General features: G+C 41.2%; 3 protein-coding genes across 3 annotated transcripts; 2 read left to right on the top strand and 1 right to left on the bottom strand.

Moving 5' to 3' along the window:
- The first annotated feature begins 209 nt into the window (after positions 1–209).
- Positions 210–7094, top strand: p2rx5 (purinergic receptor P2X, ligand-gated ion channel, 5). Its single transcript, XM_040014613.1, has 12 exons — positions 210–448; positions 880–1030; positions 1266–1337; positions 1437–1512; positions 1736–1820; positions 2002–2082; positions 4189–4330; positions 5744–5877; positions 5963–6056; positions 6148–6213; positions 6389–6477; positions 6566–7094. Exons 1-12 carry the CDS (start codon positions 318–320, stop codon positions 6822–6824), a joined length of 1380 nt encoding a protein of 459 aa, XP_039870547.1. The 5' UTR covers positions 210–317; the 3' UTR covers positions 6825–7094.
- A 311-nt stretch (positions 7095–7405) lies between these two features.
- emc6 (ER membrane protein complex subunit 6) lies at positions 7406–9468 on the bottom strand. Its single transcript, XM_040014615.1, has 2 exons — positions 9258–9468; positions 7406–8202 (listed from the first exon to the last, which is right to left on the bottom strand). The coding sequence occupies exon 2, from the start codon at positions 8167–8169 to the stop codon at positions 7837–7839; it is 333 nt and encodes a 110-aa protein (XP_039870549.1). The 5' UTR covers positions 8170–8202; positions 9258–9468; the 3' UTR covers positions 7406–7836.
- Positions 9469–9760: 292 nt separating this feature from the next.
- On the top strand, positions 9761–20286 carry shpk (sedoheptulokinase). Its single transcript, XM_040014614.1, has 7 exons — positions 9761–9913; positions 9993–10134; positions 14255–14429; positions 14521–14673; positions 14839–15014; positions 16713–16913; positions 18304–20286. The coding sequence occupies exons 1-7, from the start codon at positions 9776–9778 to the stop codon at positions 18696–18698; spliced, it is 1380 nt and encodes a 459-aa protein (XP_039870548.1). The 5' UTR covers positions 9761–9775; the 3' UTR covers positions 18699–20286.
- The last annotated feature ends 653 nt before the right edge of the window (positions 20287–20939 follow it).

Genomic DNA, 20939 nt, shown 5'->3' with positions numbered 1-20939 from the left:
AAAAATAATTTTACCATACTTGTAAACACTCATGACAGTGTTGGAAAACGCTGTTGGAAAAGTACAAGTCGCCGTATTTGCACAGGAATGAATTATTAGCAAAGGTGCTGCTGCACACAGCTCATGTAAGTCAAAGTGAGTGTGTAATCAAACCATGCAACAACATAAACTTTCCCTGCGTCGCTCTTCCACAAGGAACTGAGTGGAAGACCCCTGTCTCAGTGGGTTTGCCCGCTGCATGACAAGAGAAGCAGCTGTATATATCAGCTGGGGGACTGCGAGCTGCCGTCTCACTCGGCTCCACCGTGCGGGGAGGAATGGCAGGCTGGGGGGGCTTCTTATTTTCTCTTCTCAACTACAAAACGGAGAAATATGTCATTGCAGAAAACAGAAGAATCGGAATATTATTTCGGCTCTACCAGCTGGCAGTGCTGGGATACATTATTGGGTGAGGTGAACTGCATGCACCCCCTCCAACTAGCGTGTTTCCTTTATGGAATAATAAAAGGGAGAGTGACTAACAAAGTTAAAAATAGTGGAGCTTGTGGAAAGGTTTTTACTTTGTGTTAAAGTGGTAGCGCAGTATGGGCCTTTTCTACTAATACTCCCGTGTGGGTTATCTGGTTAATAAAGAGAGGACAAACGTAGTGTGACATTTTTAAGTGGCTGGTGGTTATACAATCAAGCCTGCTATTAACAGTCGATTTTTCGTTCAGTAATCTTTAATTTATGGTATTTTCAAGCGTTTTACCCCTTATGCATATGCGAGATATTTTCTAAAACACTTTAATAATCATAATATTAGTAATAATAACATAACTCTGCAATGTAGACAAGGGCTACATTGAACACGTCATGAAGTTATGCTGAATGTCCCAGGTGGGTGTTTGTGGTGAAGAAGGGGTACCAGGAGAAAGAAGAGGCCATCCAGAGCTCAGTCATCACCAAGCTTAAAGGTGTCACTCTGACCAACACTTCTGAGACGGGGCCTTACCTGTGGAGTGCCGAGGACTATGTCATACCCCCAAATGTGAGTCTATCTTTTAGTTTGTAGGATAGCAACACTGATGGCACTGATAGCAGCACTCGCTAATTATGTTCCTGTCAAGACATATTACGAGGCTATTGAATGTTTGTGCTGCCTTGTATCATTAGTCTCAATGTCTGTCTCGGTAGATTTAACAATATTGAGCTTCTTGGGGGCACTAATTTGTTTAACATTTTGCTTCTTCATCTCACTGCCAGGACTTAATTTTATTTTGCAGGGTGAGCAGGTGTTCTTTGTTGTAACAAATTACATAGAGACCCCCAATCAAAGGCTGGGCTTCTGTGCTGAGGTGCGTATTGGAAGGAAATTAGCATTTTCTGAAAGCAGAAAAGTCATAGTAAAAAAAAAAATATATATATATATATATTTTTTATTGTGCCTCTAACAGAGTTCCAAGGTGCCAGATGGACGATGCAAAACTGATGATGACTGCATGGAGGGGGAGCCTGTAACAGCAGGTCATGGTGAGGGATTTAAAAATCTGATTGTTTGTTTGGATTTATCCTCGCTTTTTCCATTCTCTGATTTATGATCTGTATAATGAAACAATAAAAAATATTGTCCTGATACCGCCACTCTTTAATATTACACATTTCATTATGTCTCTCTGTGTCTTTTCATTTTTTAAGTTCTTGTTCAGCTCCACCACACAGCCTGCCAACTCTTTGCTCTCTCTCTCTCTGTTAGGAATCAAGACTGGCTTGTGTTTAAACAGCACCGGGACCTGCGAGATTCATGCCTGGTGTCCCGTTGAATACAACAAGAGACCCGCGTGAGCATTCATCATCCCTCACAGAACTTTGGAAATTTGCCATTTTGAGCTGCTGCTGCATTAACACTGGCTCTGATCCCTCACACAGACCCAGATATTTCACAGGTTCTATTTATTACTGGCATAGGCTGTCGCCTCCCTTTTCTTTTTTCACACAGCTGCCTGTCTCTTTCATTTCCAGAGAGCCCTTACTGAGTGATGCAGAAAACTTCACCATATACATCAAGAATTTCATCAGGTTCCCCAAGTTTGAGTTCTCCAAGTAAGTAGCTATAAGTGGCTGCTGATTGCTGGTATGCCTATGTCTTCCAGGGATTGGGGCATAGAGTGACCTGGGGGGATATGCACGCTCCAGTGGCTGCTTTAAATAGCTTTAGGGTGCAGAGAGCCTTCTATTTATACCATTCTGTGCATTGCACTCAGTGAGACAGTGAAACAGTCATCTGAGACGTCCTTGACAGCAAGCCTTGCCCTGGACAGGTGTCTGATCAGAATGGGCTAGCCCATTGAGCTACCCTCTCCGCTGTTCCCTGCACGAGTCCTGCAATAATGCACAGAGATGCCCCAGCTATAGCTAATTCATCTGTCAAGATCTTACTATAATTACGGATACATCTCTTATGTTCCCCTACTAATCTTGGCATGCCTGTGATTAATGAGGTAATGCTTTCGCCTGAATGGAACTTACTTCAAATGGCCGGCAACACTACACATCTTACAGTGTCCTGTATCCAGTTACGTTTTTTTCTTTTGCTTGCAGCTAGAGGGTGTAAGCTTTGGTTTGACTGACATACGCATGCTGCATGCGCCACTTTTGTAGTGTACACTGAAGAAAGCTTAGTCAGATTAGTTGGAGTCCAGACAGTGAAACTCTGAAGTGCACAGTGGTACAGATGCAGAGGCATATGTGCGTATCTGAGGACCAAAGTTAAGGCAAAGTTAAAATGGTATGAGATCACATTAAAAATCTTCTCCCCTTTTTAAAAAAAAAAAATGTTATAAACATTTATAATCATATAAAAAAAAGGAAGATAAATCTTAGATTCTTCCATATTTCTAGCCAAACTGTGGCACTGAATTTGTTAACATCTTTGTGCAAAAAGTAACATTTTTTGAGTTGTTTCCTTCCCCTGAAGCAGAATAGAACAGGTTGATTTGGAGAACACATATTCCATCATAACTGAGCAAAAGTGTCACTAGTCAGCCTGTTATTCTTAGCAACAAAGAGCTTGTCATTGGTCATTGTGAGTGTGAAGGTTCCCACAGGGCAGAGCTCTAAAATGCTGGAAAATGGATGCAGAGTGTCCAAAAGCGGCCATAGAAAATCAATACATCCAGCTTTATTCACTGCAGGAAAAAAACAAAACAAAAACAGATAAATCAAAAGACATCAATAAAGACCAAGTGAGCAAAAGTCAGCAAAAGTTATATTAAAAAGTGTACATAATGGAAAAAAGTCCTATTTATTGAGAGGACCACCTAGTGCTATGGAAGTAACAGACTACTGGGCACAAGAAAACCATCAGGAGGAAGAAAATGAATGAATCTAACCAAAACTGGCTTAAAAAATCCAGGTCCTGGCAGTCCTAGTAGTTTATGCGAGTAATAAAGTAGCTTCTTTGTGGGCAAGTGACATTAAAAATACACCTACATGCTTCGGCTTACACCTTCTTCTGGATGTGAAGTCTAGAGTTGTTTTCTACCCTGGACAAGTATGTCTATAATAAAGGACCTTCACGCTCAGCCAGTAGCCCCTTCCTGTTCAGAAACATGGCCTCTGTTTTGCATCTGAAGGATTCACAGTGCTGCAGGATAATAGGCCAAGCCCAACATTTTATGGTGTAAAGAAGACCAAGGGTTGGGTCTTAGTAAAGCAAAAGGAAGAAATACCAAAGACTAATATATATTCTAAAAATCATATTTTCAGAGATTCAAGTTTTCAGTCAAATTGTCAATATTATCCTAAGTATGACAACCGGTGGTCAGACTCTGATGTTGCACTTTCAAGTCATCCATCCATCCCATTTTTCTTAAATGCTTATCCATCTAGCTGCCAATGTCAGCTAAGATGCAGGGTACACCCTGAACAGGCAGCCAGTCCATCACGGGGCAAAAAAGAGAGCACACATTCTCACATGCATGCCTTTGGTCTGTGAGAAGAAACCCCAAACAGGCACATGGAAAACATACAAACTTTAGACAGAAAGAGCACAGCTGGTTCAGGCATGGAACCAGCTGTGCCTTATCTGCTGCCATCAGCAAAACCCTGATAACTCTAACTTCCATCTTTTCACTTAAGTAATTTCATTGAGTGAAAACACAAGTTTCTGATATCATTAACTCCACATCTGCTGTCTATTACTTCTAGAGCCAATGTCCTTGAAACTTCTGATGAAAGCTACCTAAAGAGATGTTTCTATGAAAAAGAGAATCATCCTTACTGCCCCATCTTTCGCCTCAGAGATCTTGTCAGCAGTGCTGGATATGACTTCCAGGAAATGGCTGTTAAGGTACAAAGTGAAACAACAACACTCAAAGAGAGCAAATTCCCCTGAAGGGCAAGACCTATGCTAAAACTTTAATGTTTCAAGATCATGTCAGCATTGTTAACATGGAAATCTACTGGAGTATATTAGTGTAGCATATTGATCATTTTGTGTCGTTTTGAAGTCGTCAAGCGTTGTATTGAAAAAAAAGCTAAAAAAAAATAAAGTTCTTATGTCCCCCCCAGTGACGAATATATTGGTTTAAAGTTTGGAGATGATCCTAGCTCATATGACCCTGACCTTTGACCAATGACTTTTTAAGCATTACATGCTAGAATAGTGTATTTTATGATCTTTACCTTTAATACTGGAGCAGCTCTGGCTGGAATCTTTGACTTCTATAAGCTGTAAAACATGAGCTTTAAAGATATAATTATGTGGTTTTGCAAAGCTTTCCAGCATCATGGTGACGTCATAGGATGTTGTATTGAGAAAATAAAAAGTGCGTCGTACAGCTCTTTGCATGCCCTTTCATATGATATAATACTCAATATGGTTTAATTTTTTTTGGTCAAGGTTAACTTTGACCTTGGGTGCTAACATTAAAGGCCAATGTTAATGGCCAATTTCAGGTACTCATGTCCCCCAGGGTGTAGCATATTGTTGTGAAGTTTGAAGATTTTTTTAAACTGATTTTTACATTTGGTGTGACCTTGACTTTGACTTTAACCAGATTTTGACCAAAATTGAATCAGCTTGAGTTGTTATTGATATCTAACCTCAAACTAAATTTGAGAATGAATGAATGAATTTGAAATTGAAATTTGACAAACTCTGGATGCAAAACAGCAAACAAACACACAGACAGACAAACAAACAACCAGAACTGATTTCATGCCCCTATCCTTTGTGTGTGTGTGTGTGTGTGTGTGAGTGAGGGGGGGATGTACCAATTAAGACTATGTGCAGGAGTGATTTTGGTTCCTCACTTCCTCACAGTCATTTACTAACAAACTGTAATAGAAATCTGTGGAGTTTTCAGTAGTATTTAATCCTTTTCAGTTTCTGTTTAGAGTTATGAAAAACTGAGTTTCTGGAACTGCGTTTAAGTAAGATATTCCTCTATTAGCTTTGATGCTCCACATTGGCTGGTCCCAAATTAAATCTGTGTTACCCGTTACAAGCAACTTCAGTTTGAGGCTCTGAGGGAGAAAGATCGGGGCACCTCAACTGAATTACATCCCAAATGAACACAGTTGTTCAAAATAAGCATTTTCTTGCCAAAGCCTCATGTAACTTGATTTTATCTGCGTATGTCTTCTGTGGTTGTGGTATGTTATGTTTAAAAAGTTTTACTTTTTGTAAAGCACTCTGTACGGTATGGTTTGTGGTGTATCTGCTGATGTGCTATTAATATTTACCCTTTGTGTCCATCAGGGCGGCTCTGTTGGCATTCTCATTGAGTGGAACTGTGACCTGGATAAAGATTATTCTCTGTGTAATCCACAGTACAGCTTCACCCGTTTGGACATTAATTTGAACAACTCAATCACATCGGGATACAACTTCAGGTATGGTACCCACTATCTTCACTCTGCTCACTGTTTCCAACATGTTTTCAGCCTTTACATCTTATGTCAACTATTTTTTCTACAGATATGCCAGATACTATAAGGATCAAAATGGGGAAACCTATCGCACGCTGTATAAAGTGTATGGGATTCGCTTTGATATAATGATCAATGGTCAGGTACTGTGGAGATAGTAGCAGTTTAGTTTTTTTCTAAAGCACATCATTCTGGTGGGAGATTAACAGTGAGTTTCTGGTTATTGTTTTACAGGCCGGGAAATTCAATATTGTCCCCACAGTAATTGCCATTGGCTCAGGTGTTGCTCTCCTCGGTGCAGTGAGTAATTTATTAGAATATTCTGCTGACGCATGTGTGGATGATTGCTGTGCAATTACCACGGTGCTAAGTTCAAAAACTGTCATATTACAGGACAGTGGATGATGTGTAATCCCCACCAAGAAAAGTAATATTCTCTCCTGTTCCAGTTCATTTGTTTATTTTTCTCTTTTAGGGAGCCTTTGCCTGTGATATGATATTATTGTACATGATGAACACGAGCTCCTTCTACAGAGAGAGGAAATTTGAAATCATCAACTTCAAGTAGGACTTCATATGTTTGCAAAAACTTTGCCATTTTCTAAATCTTGCTCCTCACTTTCGCACACCTCTCTAATGCTGTGTGCAACAGAAAAGAGAGGACCAAAGTTAAAGATGAGAAAACGGGCCATCGGGAAAAGAGGTCCAGAAGACCAGGGACAGAGAAAGGGGCTACAAATTCCATCAAAAATCCAGGAGAAACTGAGCCCACTGCAGGATCTTCTGCAGAGAGCCAGCCACCTACAGAGAAAAGAGGTCCCACAATTCCACGTAACACGGGACAGCGATACTCTGCTCCACCCCAAGGCACCGAGACGAAGCATCATATCACTTTCATGGCTCACAATTAGGTCTGCAGGCAGAGCAAGATCACCTGTTTGTTTTCCTGCATGAGGCGGAACCCAAAGGTGGGACTGACGTCCACGTCTTACCTGCCGGCACAACTGCTAGCACGGTCACTAGCATGAATGATGCCCTGACTGAAGATGTGTTGATCCAGGGGAATGTAAATGTTGTGCACAGGGCATGAGGTCAGGACGTCAAAGAAAGTAGCAGGGTCAGGATTCAAAACAGATTCATTACCACTCAACTGGCAATTAGCAGTGACAGTAATTACAATATATAGTAATAAAAGTAAAAAAAGTAGGCATGAAAGTTTTTAAAAACTACACTTAGAAGCAATTCATAAGAAAATGTGTGGTCTTAATTGTGTTTTTACAGCTCAACACATGTATTGTGTTGTTAAAATGCACAAACACTGTTGCTGCTTTCTGCTGTATGTTCAGTTAACTGTACTGATCATGGCTTTGATATGAAGCTTTTACACAGTATTCACTGGCGACACTGAAGAATACAGCCTGACATGCTCTACGAGTCCAAGTGGACACATATTCTCTGTGTAATGAATGGAAACTGAAATGCAGAGTCTCCCTTTATTGTTTGCTGTTCCTGTTTCTATTTATTGAATGTTCTTTGTCATTGGAAACACATTTTTGTCATCACAATTTTATTATTATTAGTGACACTCCCCAGTGAAGAAAAAGTGATCCAAAAAACTTCTAGAGAGATCTTTAATCCAGTCAGTAATTACATCTGCTGTTTTCTGACTTGGTTTAACTTGTGAGGATTTGATCTGTAAACCTACATTATAACTATAGCTCTCTAAGTACAGGTTAGAGTTCATTCTCTGGTAAATATGGAGGAAAGAAAAGGACAGTTAATTCTCTTAACTCATCGTTTAACATATAAACAGTTCACAATGGAAGCCTTTCACTAACAGCCTATCTACAACAGCAGGGCAGACAAACCTAAAGAATTACAGAGCATTAGACAAATATTTCTGAGTTATTTCGAGTGGATGTTCTAGTATACGTGCACCATCCCGTACAAGAAAGTCCAGAACAGGACATATGTGAAGAGGCCTCCGACAAGGCCTCCGGTAAAGAGCAGCCGCCGTGATTTGAAGAATTTGTTCCACCGCCGTCCGGCCTTGAGAATAAGCAGCAGCGAGAGGAGAAAGGATGATAGGAAATAAAAGATGAAGCCGTACAGTCCCGTCAGGCCAAGGATACCGGCTGTTGCTCCCGAGAGCGCAGACACAGAGGTGCGGCAGTAATCCAGCACTGCCGCGTTGCCTCTCACTGCCACTTCACTGATGAACTGTGGTCCCTCGCGCTTGGCCCCAACTCCAGCCATCTTGGCTCTGGTCGGCTACCACAGAAGGTGCTGCTGTAACATCAAAGATTAAGGCAACAATGTTAGAGCATCAGTACCTACTATGATTTTATGTACCTTGCACAATGAGGTTTTTAATTCATCCATCCATCCATTTGCTTCCGCTTATCCTTTTTCAGGGTCGCGGGGGGTGCTGGAGCCTATCCCAGCTGTCATAGGGCGAGAGGCGGGGTACACCCTGGACAGGTCGCCAGTCTGTCGCAGGGCCAACACACAGGGACAGACAACCATTCACGCTCACATTCACACCTAGTGGCAATTTGGATTATCCAATTAACCTATCCCCACAAGCTGCATGTCTTTGGACTGTGGGAGGAAGCCGGAGTACCCGGAGAGAACCCACGCAAACACGGGGAGAACATGCAAACTCCACACAGAAAGACCCCGGCCTGATGGTGGAATTGAACTCAGGACCTTCTTGCTGTGCGGCAACAGTGCTAACCACCTTGCCACCGTGCTGCGTGTTTTTAATTCATAAATAATCAAAATCGAAATAACATGATGAATCGTAGGACTAATGATTTCAAATCCTAAAAATCCTGACTCGGGATGCTTTATAGAATTAACACCAAATAGAAATAAAACAAAAATAGCTCATTTAAAACATTAGAGACCGATCGGTTTTACTTTAAAAATCCATTGACAGACAATTTTCACCAGGAATAATTTAAGGGCCATCTTACTGCTGGTAATGAAGGTTATTATATTAAAAAAAGAAAGATTAAAATAAAAACTACCGATCATCATGACACTGAATCAACATAAAACTACAAATCTGGACACATTAAAGCTCTTCACTCTGCGTGACAAAGAAAGCAAGTCGGGTTCGCTTAGCTATTGCCAAACTTCAAGGTGATTCAAAGCCTCGTTTTGACATAAAAAGGTAAAATCATACGTGACACATACATCAGTTTTCAAACTACACAAAGCAGAGTCAGACTATTGGGGGCTAAACTGCACGTCAGCTGAACTATTTTAACATTTCTACCAGTGCTAATTCTAGCAGTGCTAGCTCTCCCAGCTGCCCACTGACGGTGACAGGCTCTCACCGGAGAAAATAATGTAGGGACTTCCTGTCGACTCCTCACGACGCGGTCACAAAAACATAACATGCAAGATTTACTTAGCAAACCTGAATCTAAAGCAGTTACAGGAAAAGTCAGCTGCTGTCACCAAAAGAAAAAGTGCATTCATTCTCGTTCGGATGACACTCCTATACGAAAGTCAGCCATGCTCCTGCGCAGTGCATTGTGGGAAGGCGGTAGTCAGCCTCAGGAGGAGCCGATTTGGTGCATTCCTTGACATTAAAACAGTAGGAAATTGATCTACCCTGAATAACGTTTAAGCAGGGAAGCTACCTTTGAATCTGTATTGAAGGAGACACTATGTTACATCAAAATGTAAATTCGTTATTTCACATTTTTGGCTAAAACAGCAGTTTTATAACAGCAAATTCCATCTAAGTAGCAAAGAAGCTCTAAACTCCTGTAATCACATGAATGCAGCAGTGAGGACTTTGGCATTTCGGTATGAAAAAAGCTCAAGGTACACATCGTAAACATCAGTCATGTCTAACTTTATCCTGGGTTTGGACGTGGGTACCTCTTCAGTAAAAGCCGTTTTATTAGACAGAGGATGTAGAGCTATAGCTGCCAGTCAGTCTTTACCGACTGTTTCTGATTTAGCCGACGATAGCGGGATAAAGGTGAGTGCGTTCACTTGTCCCGCAATTTTAACTACAGCTCAGTAATCTAAACGCCTCTGTGTGATTGTGTGTAACGCAGGCGAAAGAGCAGGACACGGGTCGGATCATAGACACTCTGGACCGGTGCATTGGCCTCCTGCCCAGAGACAAACTGCAGCATGTGTGCTGCATCGGGCTGACCGGACAGATGCACGGAGTTTTATTCTGGAAACCAAAAAGCGGTAAAGTTATTCTGCGCGCGGGCTGTGGCATTTCATCGTCAGTGTGGTAACTTGTGTAACAACGGCTCTATGATTGGGGATTGTTTCTGATTTTCTTTTCACGGGAAATGAGAAAAACGTGATCAAAAACAAAATCAGGTGTCAAAGGAAAGATTAGACATGATTTTCAGGCTCACGTGCAGCCCTGTGCCAAATACAGATGACACTGCGCAAGAGCCAAAAGAGTCTTTGTTTGGCAAAGTGACGAAACAAGTACTTCGGCTCTTTACTCAAGTAAAAGTCATAATACCAATTAAGAAATGAGTCAAACGATTTCGCACTACATTCAGGAGCCATTTCAGAATTAGAGACATTACTTTGACAGTGCTTTGACTTTTATAATACCACATAACACAGGTTCTGTTTTTTTCATTGTCTACCTCTTTCCTGGGACCCAGATGTGGTAGGGTCAAAGAGTGAAGGTAGAACATGGATAGATTTTAAGATCTACAAATTAATAAGTAACTAAAACATTATCATGAATGTAATGAAGTGCAGTCCTCACTTACATCTCACCATTGATCCTATCTATGCCCTGATCCAATGGCATGAAGCAATGTGTGATTAACAGTGCTCCAGTCTAATGGTAAATTGTGAGTGGGGAGTAGTTGATCATGTTTTAGGACCTTTACCACCCGATGTCCCTTCTCTGAACACAACCATCAGGGATTCAGGAAACATACTGTGTGTATCAGTGTAATCTTAATTCTTGTATCTTGGATACATTCATTTAGGTGGAGGATGGAAACATTTGTGTAAAGATGGATGAATTATACCAGGATCATCACAGATTAGGTACTGAAGTGATGCAAATCTTAGATAGATTGGAGAGAATTTTTCTTAGGGTGTTTACAGCCACACATTTGGACACTTATACAGCTTACACTAGGACACACTGGAAACATGTATACCTCCTGCAAAGCTTTCTTGACTTACCATGTAATCACCATTTAAAAGTCCTATAGTTTTCTGACTATCGCGCTGTTTATCAATAGAATATTTTCATTTATTTTCACTAAGTAATTATTTTCTCACTTGTCAATCTGATCTCTTCCCAAGATATTTTAATCTTTCCACACTGCCAAACACTCTGGAACCCATTTTTTTTTTTAGCATCTGTGTATTCAGTATCAGGGTTCGTAAGGGTGCTTGCTTACATTTCAGATGTGGTGCTTAAAAGTGCTTGAAAGTGTAACTGTATTTCATTCACCACAAATAACTATCTAATTGATTTATTTATTTATTTTTATCAGATAGAGAAATAAAATGAGTCGCAAAATGTAAAAGCAAAATTTCTCTGCCTGGGCTGCCTTGCACCTCTGTGGCTGTCTGTTTCAATATGTGACCCGCTTCTCCCCCTAACTGTCGGGATGAGCACGCTAACATACCTGCAGTTATAAAGTTCTTAAAAAAAACAAAAACAAAAAACATACCTGCAGTTGCTGTTTTAATGAGTGTTTGATGGAAAACGACAATGGCGGAGTTTGCGCTCTCCAGTCGCATGATAGGTGAGTCCTAGTGAATAATTTTCCAGTACATGTATGTTACACATGCTAATTTTTAAAATTATGATTATTATTTTGCTAGCTATCAAACTCGCTGGAGAAATGATTGAAATGCAATGAATGTGATGCAATACGGCAGCGCTATTATACAGTTAGTTATGGCATTAAGATTTATGGAATATGCTGTGAACTTAGCTAACATTACTTAGCAGTAGCAGTAATATGTGTTACTCATGTGAAAGCTTTAAACTAGGGCTGGGCGATATGGCCCAAAATTCATATTGTGGTATAATTTGAAGCATGTGCGGTAACGATATATATCGCGATATATTCTTTTCTTCTGTATAACGTATTTTCCACTCTATAAGGCACACTTAAAATCCTTTAATTTTCTCATAAATCGAGAGTGTGCCTTATATATGAATTCTGGATTGTCAGAGCATTACGGCTGCCATAGTGAGGAGCTTCACGGAGTAATCTGTGTCCAAAACCTCATCCCCTTCAGGTCCCAAAGTCAAACCAACACTAAGAGTTAAAAACGGTCTAAATTCTTTCATCTTTAATAAAATCATCAGCGCTGCTGCTTTATCAGGTGTAACAATTAAGTTTAACATCCATGCATCCATAAAAACAGAATTTATTAAATTTAACGGAGTTAGAAGTTAACAGGAAGTTAGCTCGCTAGTTTCCACCTAAACATGACATACCATGTTCTGACTGAGAGATTTTTGAAACTAATTAAAACGTACAGCTCTGCTACCACTTTCAACATAAATGAAGACAGAAAACTAAACAGCAGTGGTGTTTGCAGGGTTAATGAAGTTGGACTACCTGGTATATAATGTTGTGCTATGTGATTGCTAGCGACACAGCTATGTTAGCATAACATTAGCACAGTGAAGCTGGAGGATGAACAATATGGGAATAGAACAGCTGCAAGAGAATTCAACATTAATGAATCAATGTTACGGAAGTGGAGGAAGCGCAGTTTTTGGCTTTCCCCATATTTCAAAAGTGCTTCATCTCTTTGCTATGACTGTCGCCCGGCATAATTTGCAGATAATAATGGTTGTAGCAGCTGCGATGCTTTCGACCAAAACAGGCGCAGCTTGATGACATCATCAACATGCGCTATCGTGATAGTCAAAATCTCTATCGTTGGCCAAATTTATATCGTTTCTATCGTATATTGTCTATATCGCCCACCCCTACTTTAAACATTTAGCCAGTTACATAACTAGCCAACTTAAGGCTTTCTGATTAACCCTCTAGGGTTGACGGACTGAGTGTTAGTTTCAACTCTAAATAAAACAGTGGTGTTTACAGCGGGAAGAAACCGTAAAAACGGTGTTTTCTACGGACAGCGGTAGCAAACACTCTCTGCTTGGGAGTGAAAAAAAAGAAAAAGTGGAAAAATGTGCCATGTCGACCAATCAAAAATTATATGAGAACATGTGGCAGTTGGTTGTTTAGGAAGAGGGCGAAGTTTTAGGAGTGACACCGGCGAGAGTGAGCGAGTGAGTTTTGATACATGATAGATTTGTGACGTTTACTGTGTTTGGACTCAAGTTAGTGTGTTGTCTTGTGTAGTTAATGTGTAGTGTAGTCGTTGTTTTGTTTTGTGTGTCACTTCTACTAGTGAATGTCACAGTTGCTGCAAAAAAAGCCACCAAAGGCAGATGTAAACGCTGTCTCCACATGGAAAACAGGAGTGACACACCTGCTGTCATACCTGCAGGATTTATCCCTGTGCTGTTCTCCTCTGTCTTACAGTGGACACAAACTATTTTTGGAGTTGCATATATAATTTGTGTGTCTTCTTATTTGATGCAGAACACCTCATTGTTCTCTAAATAGTTTTAAATGGTTATATAAAAAACGTCTGAGCCTTGGCTGCATTTTTAGGTAAATAGTACCATATAACTTTGTTGTTTGCAAAACTTGTGCATATTTTCAAAAAATGTACAATTTCTATTTGCATTTCAAGTTATGAAAATGATTTTTAAACATATTTGTGTTTTTTACAGTCAAAAATATAACTTTTTTCTACTCATATTTTAAATTTTGTCTGAATTTAGATCAGTTGTGCTTATACAGTATGTCAAAATGTGAAAATAACAGAATTGGCAAGATAAACAGTTTTTAAAGGTGAAATATAGAGGACAAATCAAAAGTAGTCAACAACCAGTTATACCCTGAACCCCAGAGGGTTAAAGGCTAAAAGCAAAGTTGTCACCAAGTACTTTTTATATTTGTGTGTATTGTTGCAGCTTTTTTAAGTATTAACTTGGTGCCTTTGGGTGAAATAATGGTAATATGAGGGACCGATCCATATGGTCACAAAGAATAGCGACAGATACGTGTAGAGTATCTGTATAGAGTGGTATCTAAAATAAGCATGCAGTTTAGTTTGACTCATGTTTAAGTGGATCCAGAGGCTTTAGAACAACATTGACTGATAATAGGACAGGGCAAAGGACAGAGTCTTTCAAGAACACAGCAGTCAACATAACAACTCAAACAAGGGTTGTATTAAAGTTGTAAGCACTCAGTTGACTGTCTTTTGCACCTCCCAGGTTGCGTCTGGTCCAATAGTGATTCCTTAACAGCCAAAGACACCAGTCAGCTGATCACCTGGCAAGATGGACGTTGCAGCAATGACTTCCTCACCTCTCTTCCCAGACCAGACTCTCATCTCAGCGTCGCCACGGGGTTTGGCTGTGCAACAATCTTCTGGTACATGAAACACAAGTAAGCTCACATCTTTAAAAATAAATACATTATAAATAAATACATTTTGCAATTGTGATACAAAAGCTGAAGCTGTGTGGTTTTGCTGCAGACCCAAATTCCTTGAGGACTTTACGGTTGCAGGTACCATCCAGGACTATGTGGTGTCCATGCTGTGCGGTTTGGACAGGTGTGTGATGACACCTCAGAATGCAGCCAGCTGGGGCTTCTTCAACACGTCATCCAATCAGTGGAACGAAAACATGTTTGTATAGTGTTGAACGTCCTTCCTTTTTACAACACTTTACTAGATGCACCTACTGCATGAAAACTGTTGTGCATGTTTGGTTTGCAGCCTCATTTACCTAACACTTTTTGCATCAGTGCAAGCATACGTAACAAGCACTGTATGTGTGTGTGTGTCCTCTAGTCTGAAGGGTGCTGGCTTCCCTTTGCACCTGCTTCCTAAGTGTGTGCCATCTGGTAGCTTGGCAGGAAAGACCTGCTCTCAGTGGCACGGCATCCCTGCTGGCACGCCAGTAGGGGCCGCGCTAGGAGACTTCCAGTGCTCCGTCTACTCCTGCATGAGCGAACGGACAGATGCAGGTGAAACAGGATATCCATTTATCTCTCTTAATGAACTAAATGCACAATGTTCTCACAGTTGATTGTGGATCTGCATTTATAAGTTCATTCAGATTCGGATAACTTTAATAATCCCAAAAGGGGAATTTGTTTACAGCTTAGCTGAATCACAAACCACACTATTGCCTATTGTAGCCAACATTTACATGGAGGAAGTCGAATGTAAGGCTCTTGGCTCTTTTAAAGGAAGAGTACCCAGCCACTGGTACAGATATGTAGACGACACCTGGGTCAAAATCAAAACACAAGAAGTGGAATCCTTCACTGCGCACATTATCGCTGTGGATAAAAACATCAAGTTCACCAGGGAAGACACAAAGGATAACTGTTTGCCTTTCCTGGACTGCGCTGTGCACATTGAAGAGAATGGCAACCTCAACACTGAAGTTTACCGGAAGCCCACACACACGGACCAGTACCTCCTCTTTGACTCCCATCACCCTCTGGAACACAAACTTGGGGTAATTAGGACCCTACACCACCGGGCAGAACATGTTCCCTCTAAGCCTGAAGGGGAAAAGAAGGGACACACACATGTAAAGGAAGCACTTAAAACATGTGGTTATCCTAATTGGGCATTCTTAAAGTCAGCAAAGATGCACAGAAAAGAAGATCAGACACCAGCGAGGGAGGATAAGAAAGACAGACGCAACAACATTGTCATCCCCTATGTAGCCGGTGTATCAGAGAAACTCAGGAGGCTCTTCTCCAAGCATGACATCCCGGTGCATTTCAGACCCAGCAACACGCTCAGACAAAAACTGGTTCACCCAAAAGACAAAACTCCTAAACACAAACTTAACAATGTGGTGTATGCTGTACAGTGCAGCGAGGAATGCCCAGACCTCTACATCGGAGAGACCAAACAGCCACTTCACAAGCGCATGGCACAACATAGAAGAGCCACCTCCACAGGACAAGACTCAGCAGTCCATCTGCATCTTAAGGACAAAAGTCACTCTTTCGAGGATGCAAATGTTCCCATTTTGGACAGAGAGGACAGATGGTTTGAAAGAGGAGTGAAAGAAGCCATTTACGTCCACTGTGAGTGACCATCTTTGAACAGAGGTGGTGGTTTACGACACCAACTCTCTGCCATCTATAATCCAGTTTTGAGATCCCTTTCCAGACGCCTTAATGCCCACTCACATCCTGGGCCATCTGACCTCAGGAAATCGCATGATAGGGTGGGGCCAGGTTTCACAATGAGCTCACCCGAAACCTTGGTTGATTGTAACCCACACCCGCTTTCACACCTTGGCTCATGTGATTAGGTAGAGGATCATCAGGGGGTCCTTTGTCCCTCTTTGGGGGGAAACTCCCACTGGGTTTAAATCTGGGACTCTCCACCATTTGACTCTTAGAACTGAAGAAGCTTCTTCAAGCAACGTCTTCAAGCAACTCAAAGAAGTCCAGACGCTTTTCTTTCCAAGCTCCTTAGACTACGATGACCTGGATGACTGAGAACCTTCACAGACACAAACCACACTGTTGCATGTCAAGTGAGAGATCAACAAACAATGAGGTCGAGGAAAAAAATCCAATATAAAACTTATTGTAGCTGACTTAGGGGTTTATATTTCAGGACAAACACATCACTAACCATCACAGCTAATTCTCTTTAGCTGACAGTTTCTTTCTTTTTGTCAAATTTCCCAGTCCTTAACATAAGCACTTCAGCCCAGCTGACCTACGCCATGCCAGCTGACTTCAAACCTCCAGATTCTCTTCAGCCCGCCTCGTCCATCTCCTACTTCCCTTACTTTGAGTCCACATACTTGGCTGTTGCAGCATCGCTCAATGGCGGGAATGTGTTGGCAAGTTTTGTGGAGATGCTGACTTCCTGGATGAGAGAGCTTGGTTTGTATTCTTCTTCTATTTTCTAGACCTTAATCCATCGTCATCCCTCTCAGGAAAACCAAACAGTGCAGGCTGACTTGCAGATGGGCACAGACACTGTGATGCCACACATTAGTTTTATTTTTTAATCATGATTATTACAAAAGGCTTAAAAAAGTAGAATAGCTTAGTAAAGTCAAGTACAATATAACGAAACAAATTATTTCAACAGTTTCATATTCATAAGGTGACAACTTCTCTAAAAATCCTACCCCCTCTTTACTCTAAAACGGATTAAAATGTAAAATTGCGCATCACATTGTGTATTGATAAGATTTGTGAGACCAAAAACCTCAATAAGAAAATGTTTACTGACACTTTGCATAAACCGGCAGATACCAATATTCAGGGTTGAAAAAGCTGTATTTTGGCCATTTCTTTTCTCTTTTCAGGCACAAATCATAAATAGACTTCCCTAGCGTTTGTTATGCGTAGTTATTTATGTAAATATTTAACCTAACTGCTCGGATTAGCTGGATGTTGTGTTTGTGGCTTTCCAAAGAAGTGTGTTGCCAACAACAAGAGCTCCCACTGGAAAACTATGTAATTTCAAAACTCAAGACATGGTTGAAGGATGTTTCTTCTGTCTCTTCTTTAGTTTTTACATTTTTTTATTCATCAGCAGTTATAATATTGATACAGATAGATCAGCAAATAGCTAATGCCAGCTGACATTGTTGATTAATCCTAGTCTTAGTCGTACAAGTGAGCAGCAGGGACGTGTTATCATAGACTCTTTTTACAACTGTTTCAACCAGATGGACCGCTCCCTGTTGGCCATTAGGAAAAATGTAGTTTTAAGGTATATCTTCATTATCTTCACATTTCACACTTGATGATTACGCTGTGCCCGTCATTTATGTACAGTCTTTACATAAAACCTATAACTAAAGGGAATGGCCCTATAGACACCAGGTTTAAAACTGTGGTATATTCTGATATACAGAAAGTTTTATCTGCTGCTTAATCAGGGTTTATGTGAGCTCATTTGGAAAGATCCATGTACACCTCACATGCTCATATACTTAACATATTCATAGAGATGATAAATGACACCTCTCTAAACTCGTTACTGGAGATGCAAGAACCAAAATACATCCCAGCTTTATTCAGAAACGTTGGCAAACAGTTCTAGGGAAAGGTTATACTTGCAGATCAACAATCAAATCTGCTTAACGATGAAAGCAAAGACCAGAGACGGCGCAGAGATTAGAGAAAACTGACATTAAATGAATAATTAATCATGAATGCAATAAACAAAATAACAACTGTAGAACAGTTAAACTAAAGTCTGCACAGATAGATGGCACTAAAATGCCCCCCTCTGCTGCACCCCCCCCAATCTCCACAGGTGCAGAGCTGAGTGACTCGTGCTTATACGAAAAGCTGATTCATTGTGCCCTGAACCAGGAAACCAGCAACCTGAGGGTGAGTCCTACTATCTTGGGAGAGAGACATGACCCTCTCTGCCTGGGCCACGTGACTGGCATCTCCACCTCCAATCTCTCCCTGGGTCATGTGATCAGGGCTCTCTGCCATGGAGTCCTGGACAACATCACCTCGATGATGCCCGTAGAGCATCTGCAGCAGGCGGGGGTCCGCAGGATTGTGGGCAGTGGGAGCGCGCTCGCTCGGAACGAAGTGCTAAGACAGGAAGTGGAGAAGGCGTTCCCTCTGCAGGTGGTATACGGACAGAACGCAGACTCTGCTTTGGGCGTGGCAATGATTCTCTGTGACCGCCTTTGAATTGGACTCGCTATCCAGTTCTGCCTGTTTACATGACTGAGAATTTTGCACATCAACTAAAGCTGACCCTAACAAATCTTTTACACAGCTCATTTTTATTTTGAATCTTAAAGAAAAGGCTGTGTTTGACAGGACAGAGATCCAATGTTAGCAATTTTATAGGACCAAAAGATAGAAGATGTTCGTGAAAGCTCAAAGATTTTACTGTGACTGAACAGCTCTCATCAATATACTGGGCATTTCTGATATTTGGGGTTGGATTTTGTTACAGTGTAAGTCACAATCAAAGGACGGCATCTTTTTCCTAGACCTAGCTGCTCTTCATTCCTCAGGAAAAAAGTCAGGCCTCTGTCACTTAGCTTTACAGCTGCTTAATGCAGCACCAGACAGATGCATTAAATGATAGAGGCAACAAATTCAAACTTGTTAACTGTAGGTGCCTGAAATAAAATAATGACATGGAGAGAAATCACAGTGAGTTGGAATGCTTTAAAGCTTCTGCGTGATTTATGTGCCCTGAGATGAAGATGCAATCAACATGTCAACACTGAAACAGAAAACAGCATGTTGAGGTGCCTTCATTTTAGGTGTCTGGGACAGATTCATTTGTAGTTTCCTGTGGGTTGGGTGTTTCCTTTTCAGCTGCCTGATTGAAACAGGTTGAATCTTTGTGTGTTTGTGGGTTAAGTATTTCAAAACACTGATTGATCAGAATTCAGTATGATCATGAAGCGCAGATTACCAGGGTGATCCACGCTTGGTTTAGAATCAACCAGTGTCATAATAGCAGGAATCCAATGGAATGGTTTCATTTTTAGCACCTTTTTTCATTCTTGAGAATGATGAGAGACTTGAGTGTTTGTTTCAGTGTAGACTCTCACAGTGCCCGTCAACTCCCACTGAGCCTTATTTTTCTTTTTTAATCGCACTGTCACAGCTTGGCTCACAGGCTCAAAACGGAGGTAGTAACTAGTAATGAATCTTTTAACTAATTGGGCCCAAGTGTAGCTCATGCAGCCAGTTACTTCTACAAGTAACAGCACTATAACCACAGCAGAGACACCTAGTGGCTGGGGGTTGTCACACTCTTCCTGAACACCAGCTGAATCCAAATCATTGCTTTCCCCCCCATTTACACTACTGCATATAAAAAAAGTTTTACTCAGTTACAATGTATCATTTTCAACCACACTCTGTTGTATCATGTTCACCAAGTTTACTGCAACAGCCTCCCCAGTCAGTGCTAACTCCACTCTCTAACTCAGGAAACCTGGTGCTTGGAATAGGCACTTGAACAGTAGGCTGGAAAAAATGAAGGAGCTGGAAAGCTACCAGAAAACTGAGTATAGTCTCAAGAATAAGTTGCTCTTGACAAAGCATTACAAAACATCAGATCCCTGGGTGCTGGTTTATCTCAGTTGGATGAGCAGGCAACCATATGGCGCGTGGCTGAGAGTGGCCTGCCCAGGTTCGAATTTGACCTGCAGCCCTTTGCCACATTTCTCTCTCTCTCTTTCCCATCAATCTTCACTGCATCTGTCTAATAAAGCAAAAAAAAAAATGTATATACATATATATATACAAAAACCCCATAAGATCCCTGATGTGATGGATGTCTGAGCCATATGATTGCAAAAACAAAAGCCAGTGCATTTGGACAACAGAATGAGTGCAGGAAATCGAATGAGTGATAAAGGCTGTGTCACTTGCTCTGTTAGGGGAACTTGCTAGGAACTGTTCAGTACATCAAGTTTACTGACAAACTGAGCTGAACCCACCCCGTTCACGCAGTCTTCCATCCATGGTAGAGGATAAGCATCTGGTTTAGTCAACCCGCTTTTCAGTGATTGGTACAGAACCCGGGAGTTGTTGGCTGTATCCACCAACAAACAGGGAGAAGCCCAGCTTGAAGATGAAGGTTCACAATACTATTATTGAACATATACTGAATTTCCTTCTCCATCACCTTCTCTTTTCTTTCCCAGAAAGTCTTAAATTGCCAGTGAATCAGTTGTGCGTCACCCACATCAATGCCATGCTCTGTTAGGTGTGTTTGAGTTTGACAAATGAATAATCATTCATGATGACAGACAGCTCTGTGAACGGGCTTCCAATTTACAGAGGGTCCTTCCTCGGCAGGCTTTCACTGGATGGGTTTACCCCATCACCCTCATGTGCCAGTGAATCCATGCTTCCCACTGTGCTGTGGTATGTCTTCCCCAGTTTTACAGGGCTGGGACA

Source organism: Simochromis diagramma, unplaced genomic scaffold (genome assembly GCF_900408965.1).
Source record: "Simochromis diagramma unplaced genomic scaffold, fSimDia1.1 OVJJ01000676.1, whole genome shotgun sequence".
NCBI classification, from domain to species: Eukaryota; Metazoa; Chordata; class Actinopteri; order Cichliformes; family Cichlidae; genus Simochromis; species Simochromis diagramma.
The sequence above is the reverse complement of the archived record's forward strand: the minus strand, read 5'-3'. Positions and strand labels throughout refer to the sequence as shown.

Coding starts and splice junctions, on each gene's coding strand:
- p2rx5 (XM_040014613.1), top strand. CDS start 318: ATGGCAGGCTGGGGGGGCTTCTTATTTTCTCTTCTCAACTACAAAACG. Junction 449..879: donor GTGCTGGGATACATTATTGG/GTGAGGTGAACT, acceptor TGAATGTCCCAG/GTGGGTGTTTGTGGTGAAGA. Junction 1,031..1,265: donor ACTATGTCATACCCCCAAAT/GTGAGTCTATCT, acceptor TTTATTTTGCAG/GGTGAGCAGGTGTTCTTTGT.
- emc6 (XM_040014615.1), bottom strand. CDS start 8,169: ATGGCTGGAGTTGGGGCCAAGCGCGAGGGACCACAGTTCATCAGTGAA.
- shpk (XM_040014614.1), top strand. CDS start 9,776: ATGTCTAACTTTATCCTGGGTTTGGACGTGGGTACCTCTTCAGTAAAA. Junction 14,430..14,520: donor TTCTGGTACATGAAACACAA/GTAAGCTCACAT, acceptor GTTTTGCTGCAG/ACCCAAATTCCTTGAGGACT. Junction 14,674..14,838: donor AATCAGTGGAACGAAAACAT/GTTTGTATAGTG, acceptor TGTGTCCTCTAG/TCTGAAGGGTGCTGGCTTCC.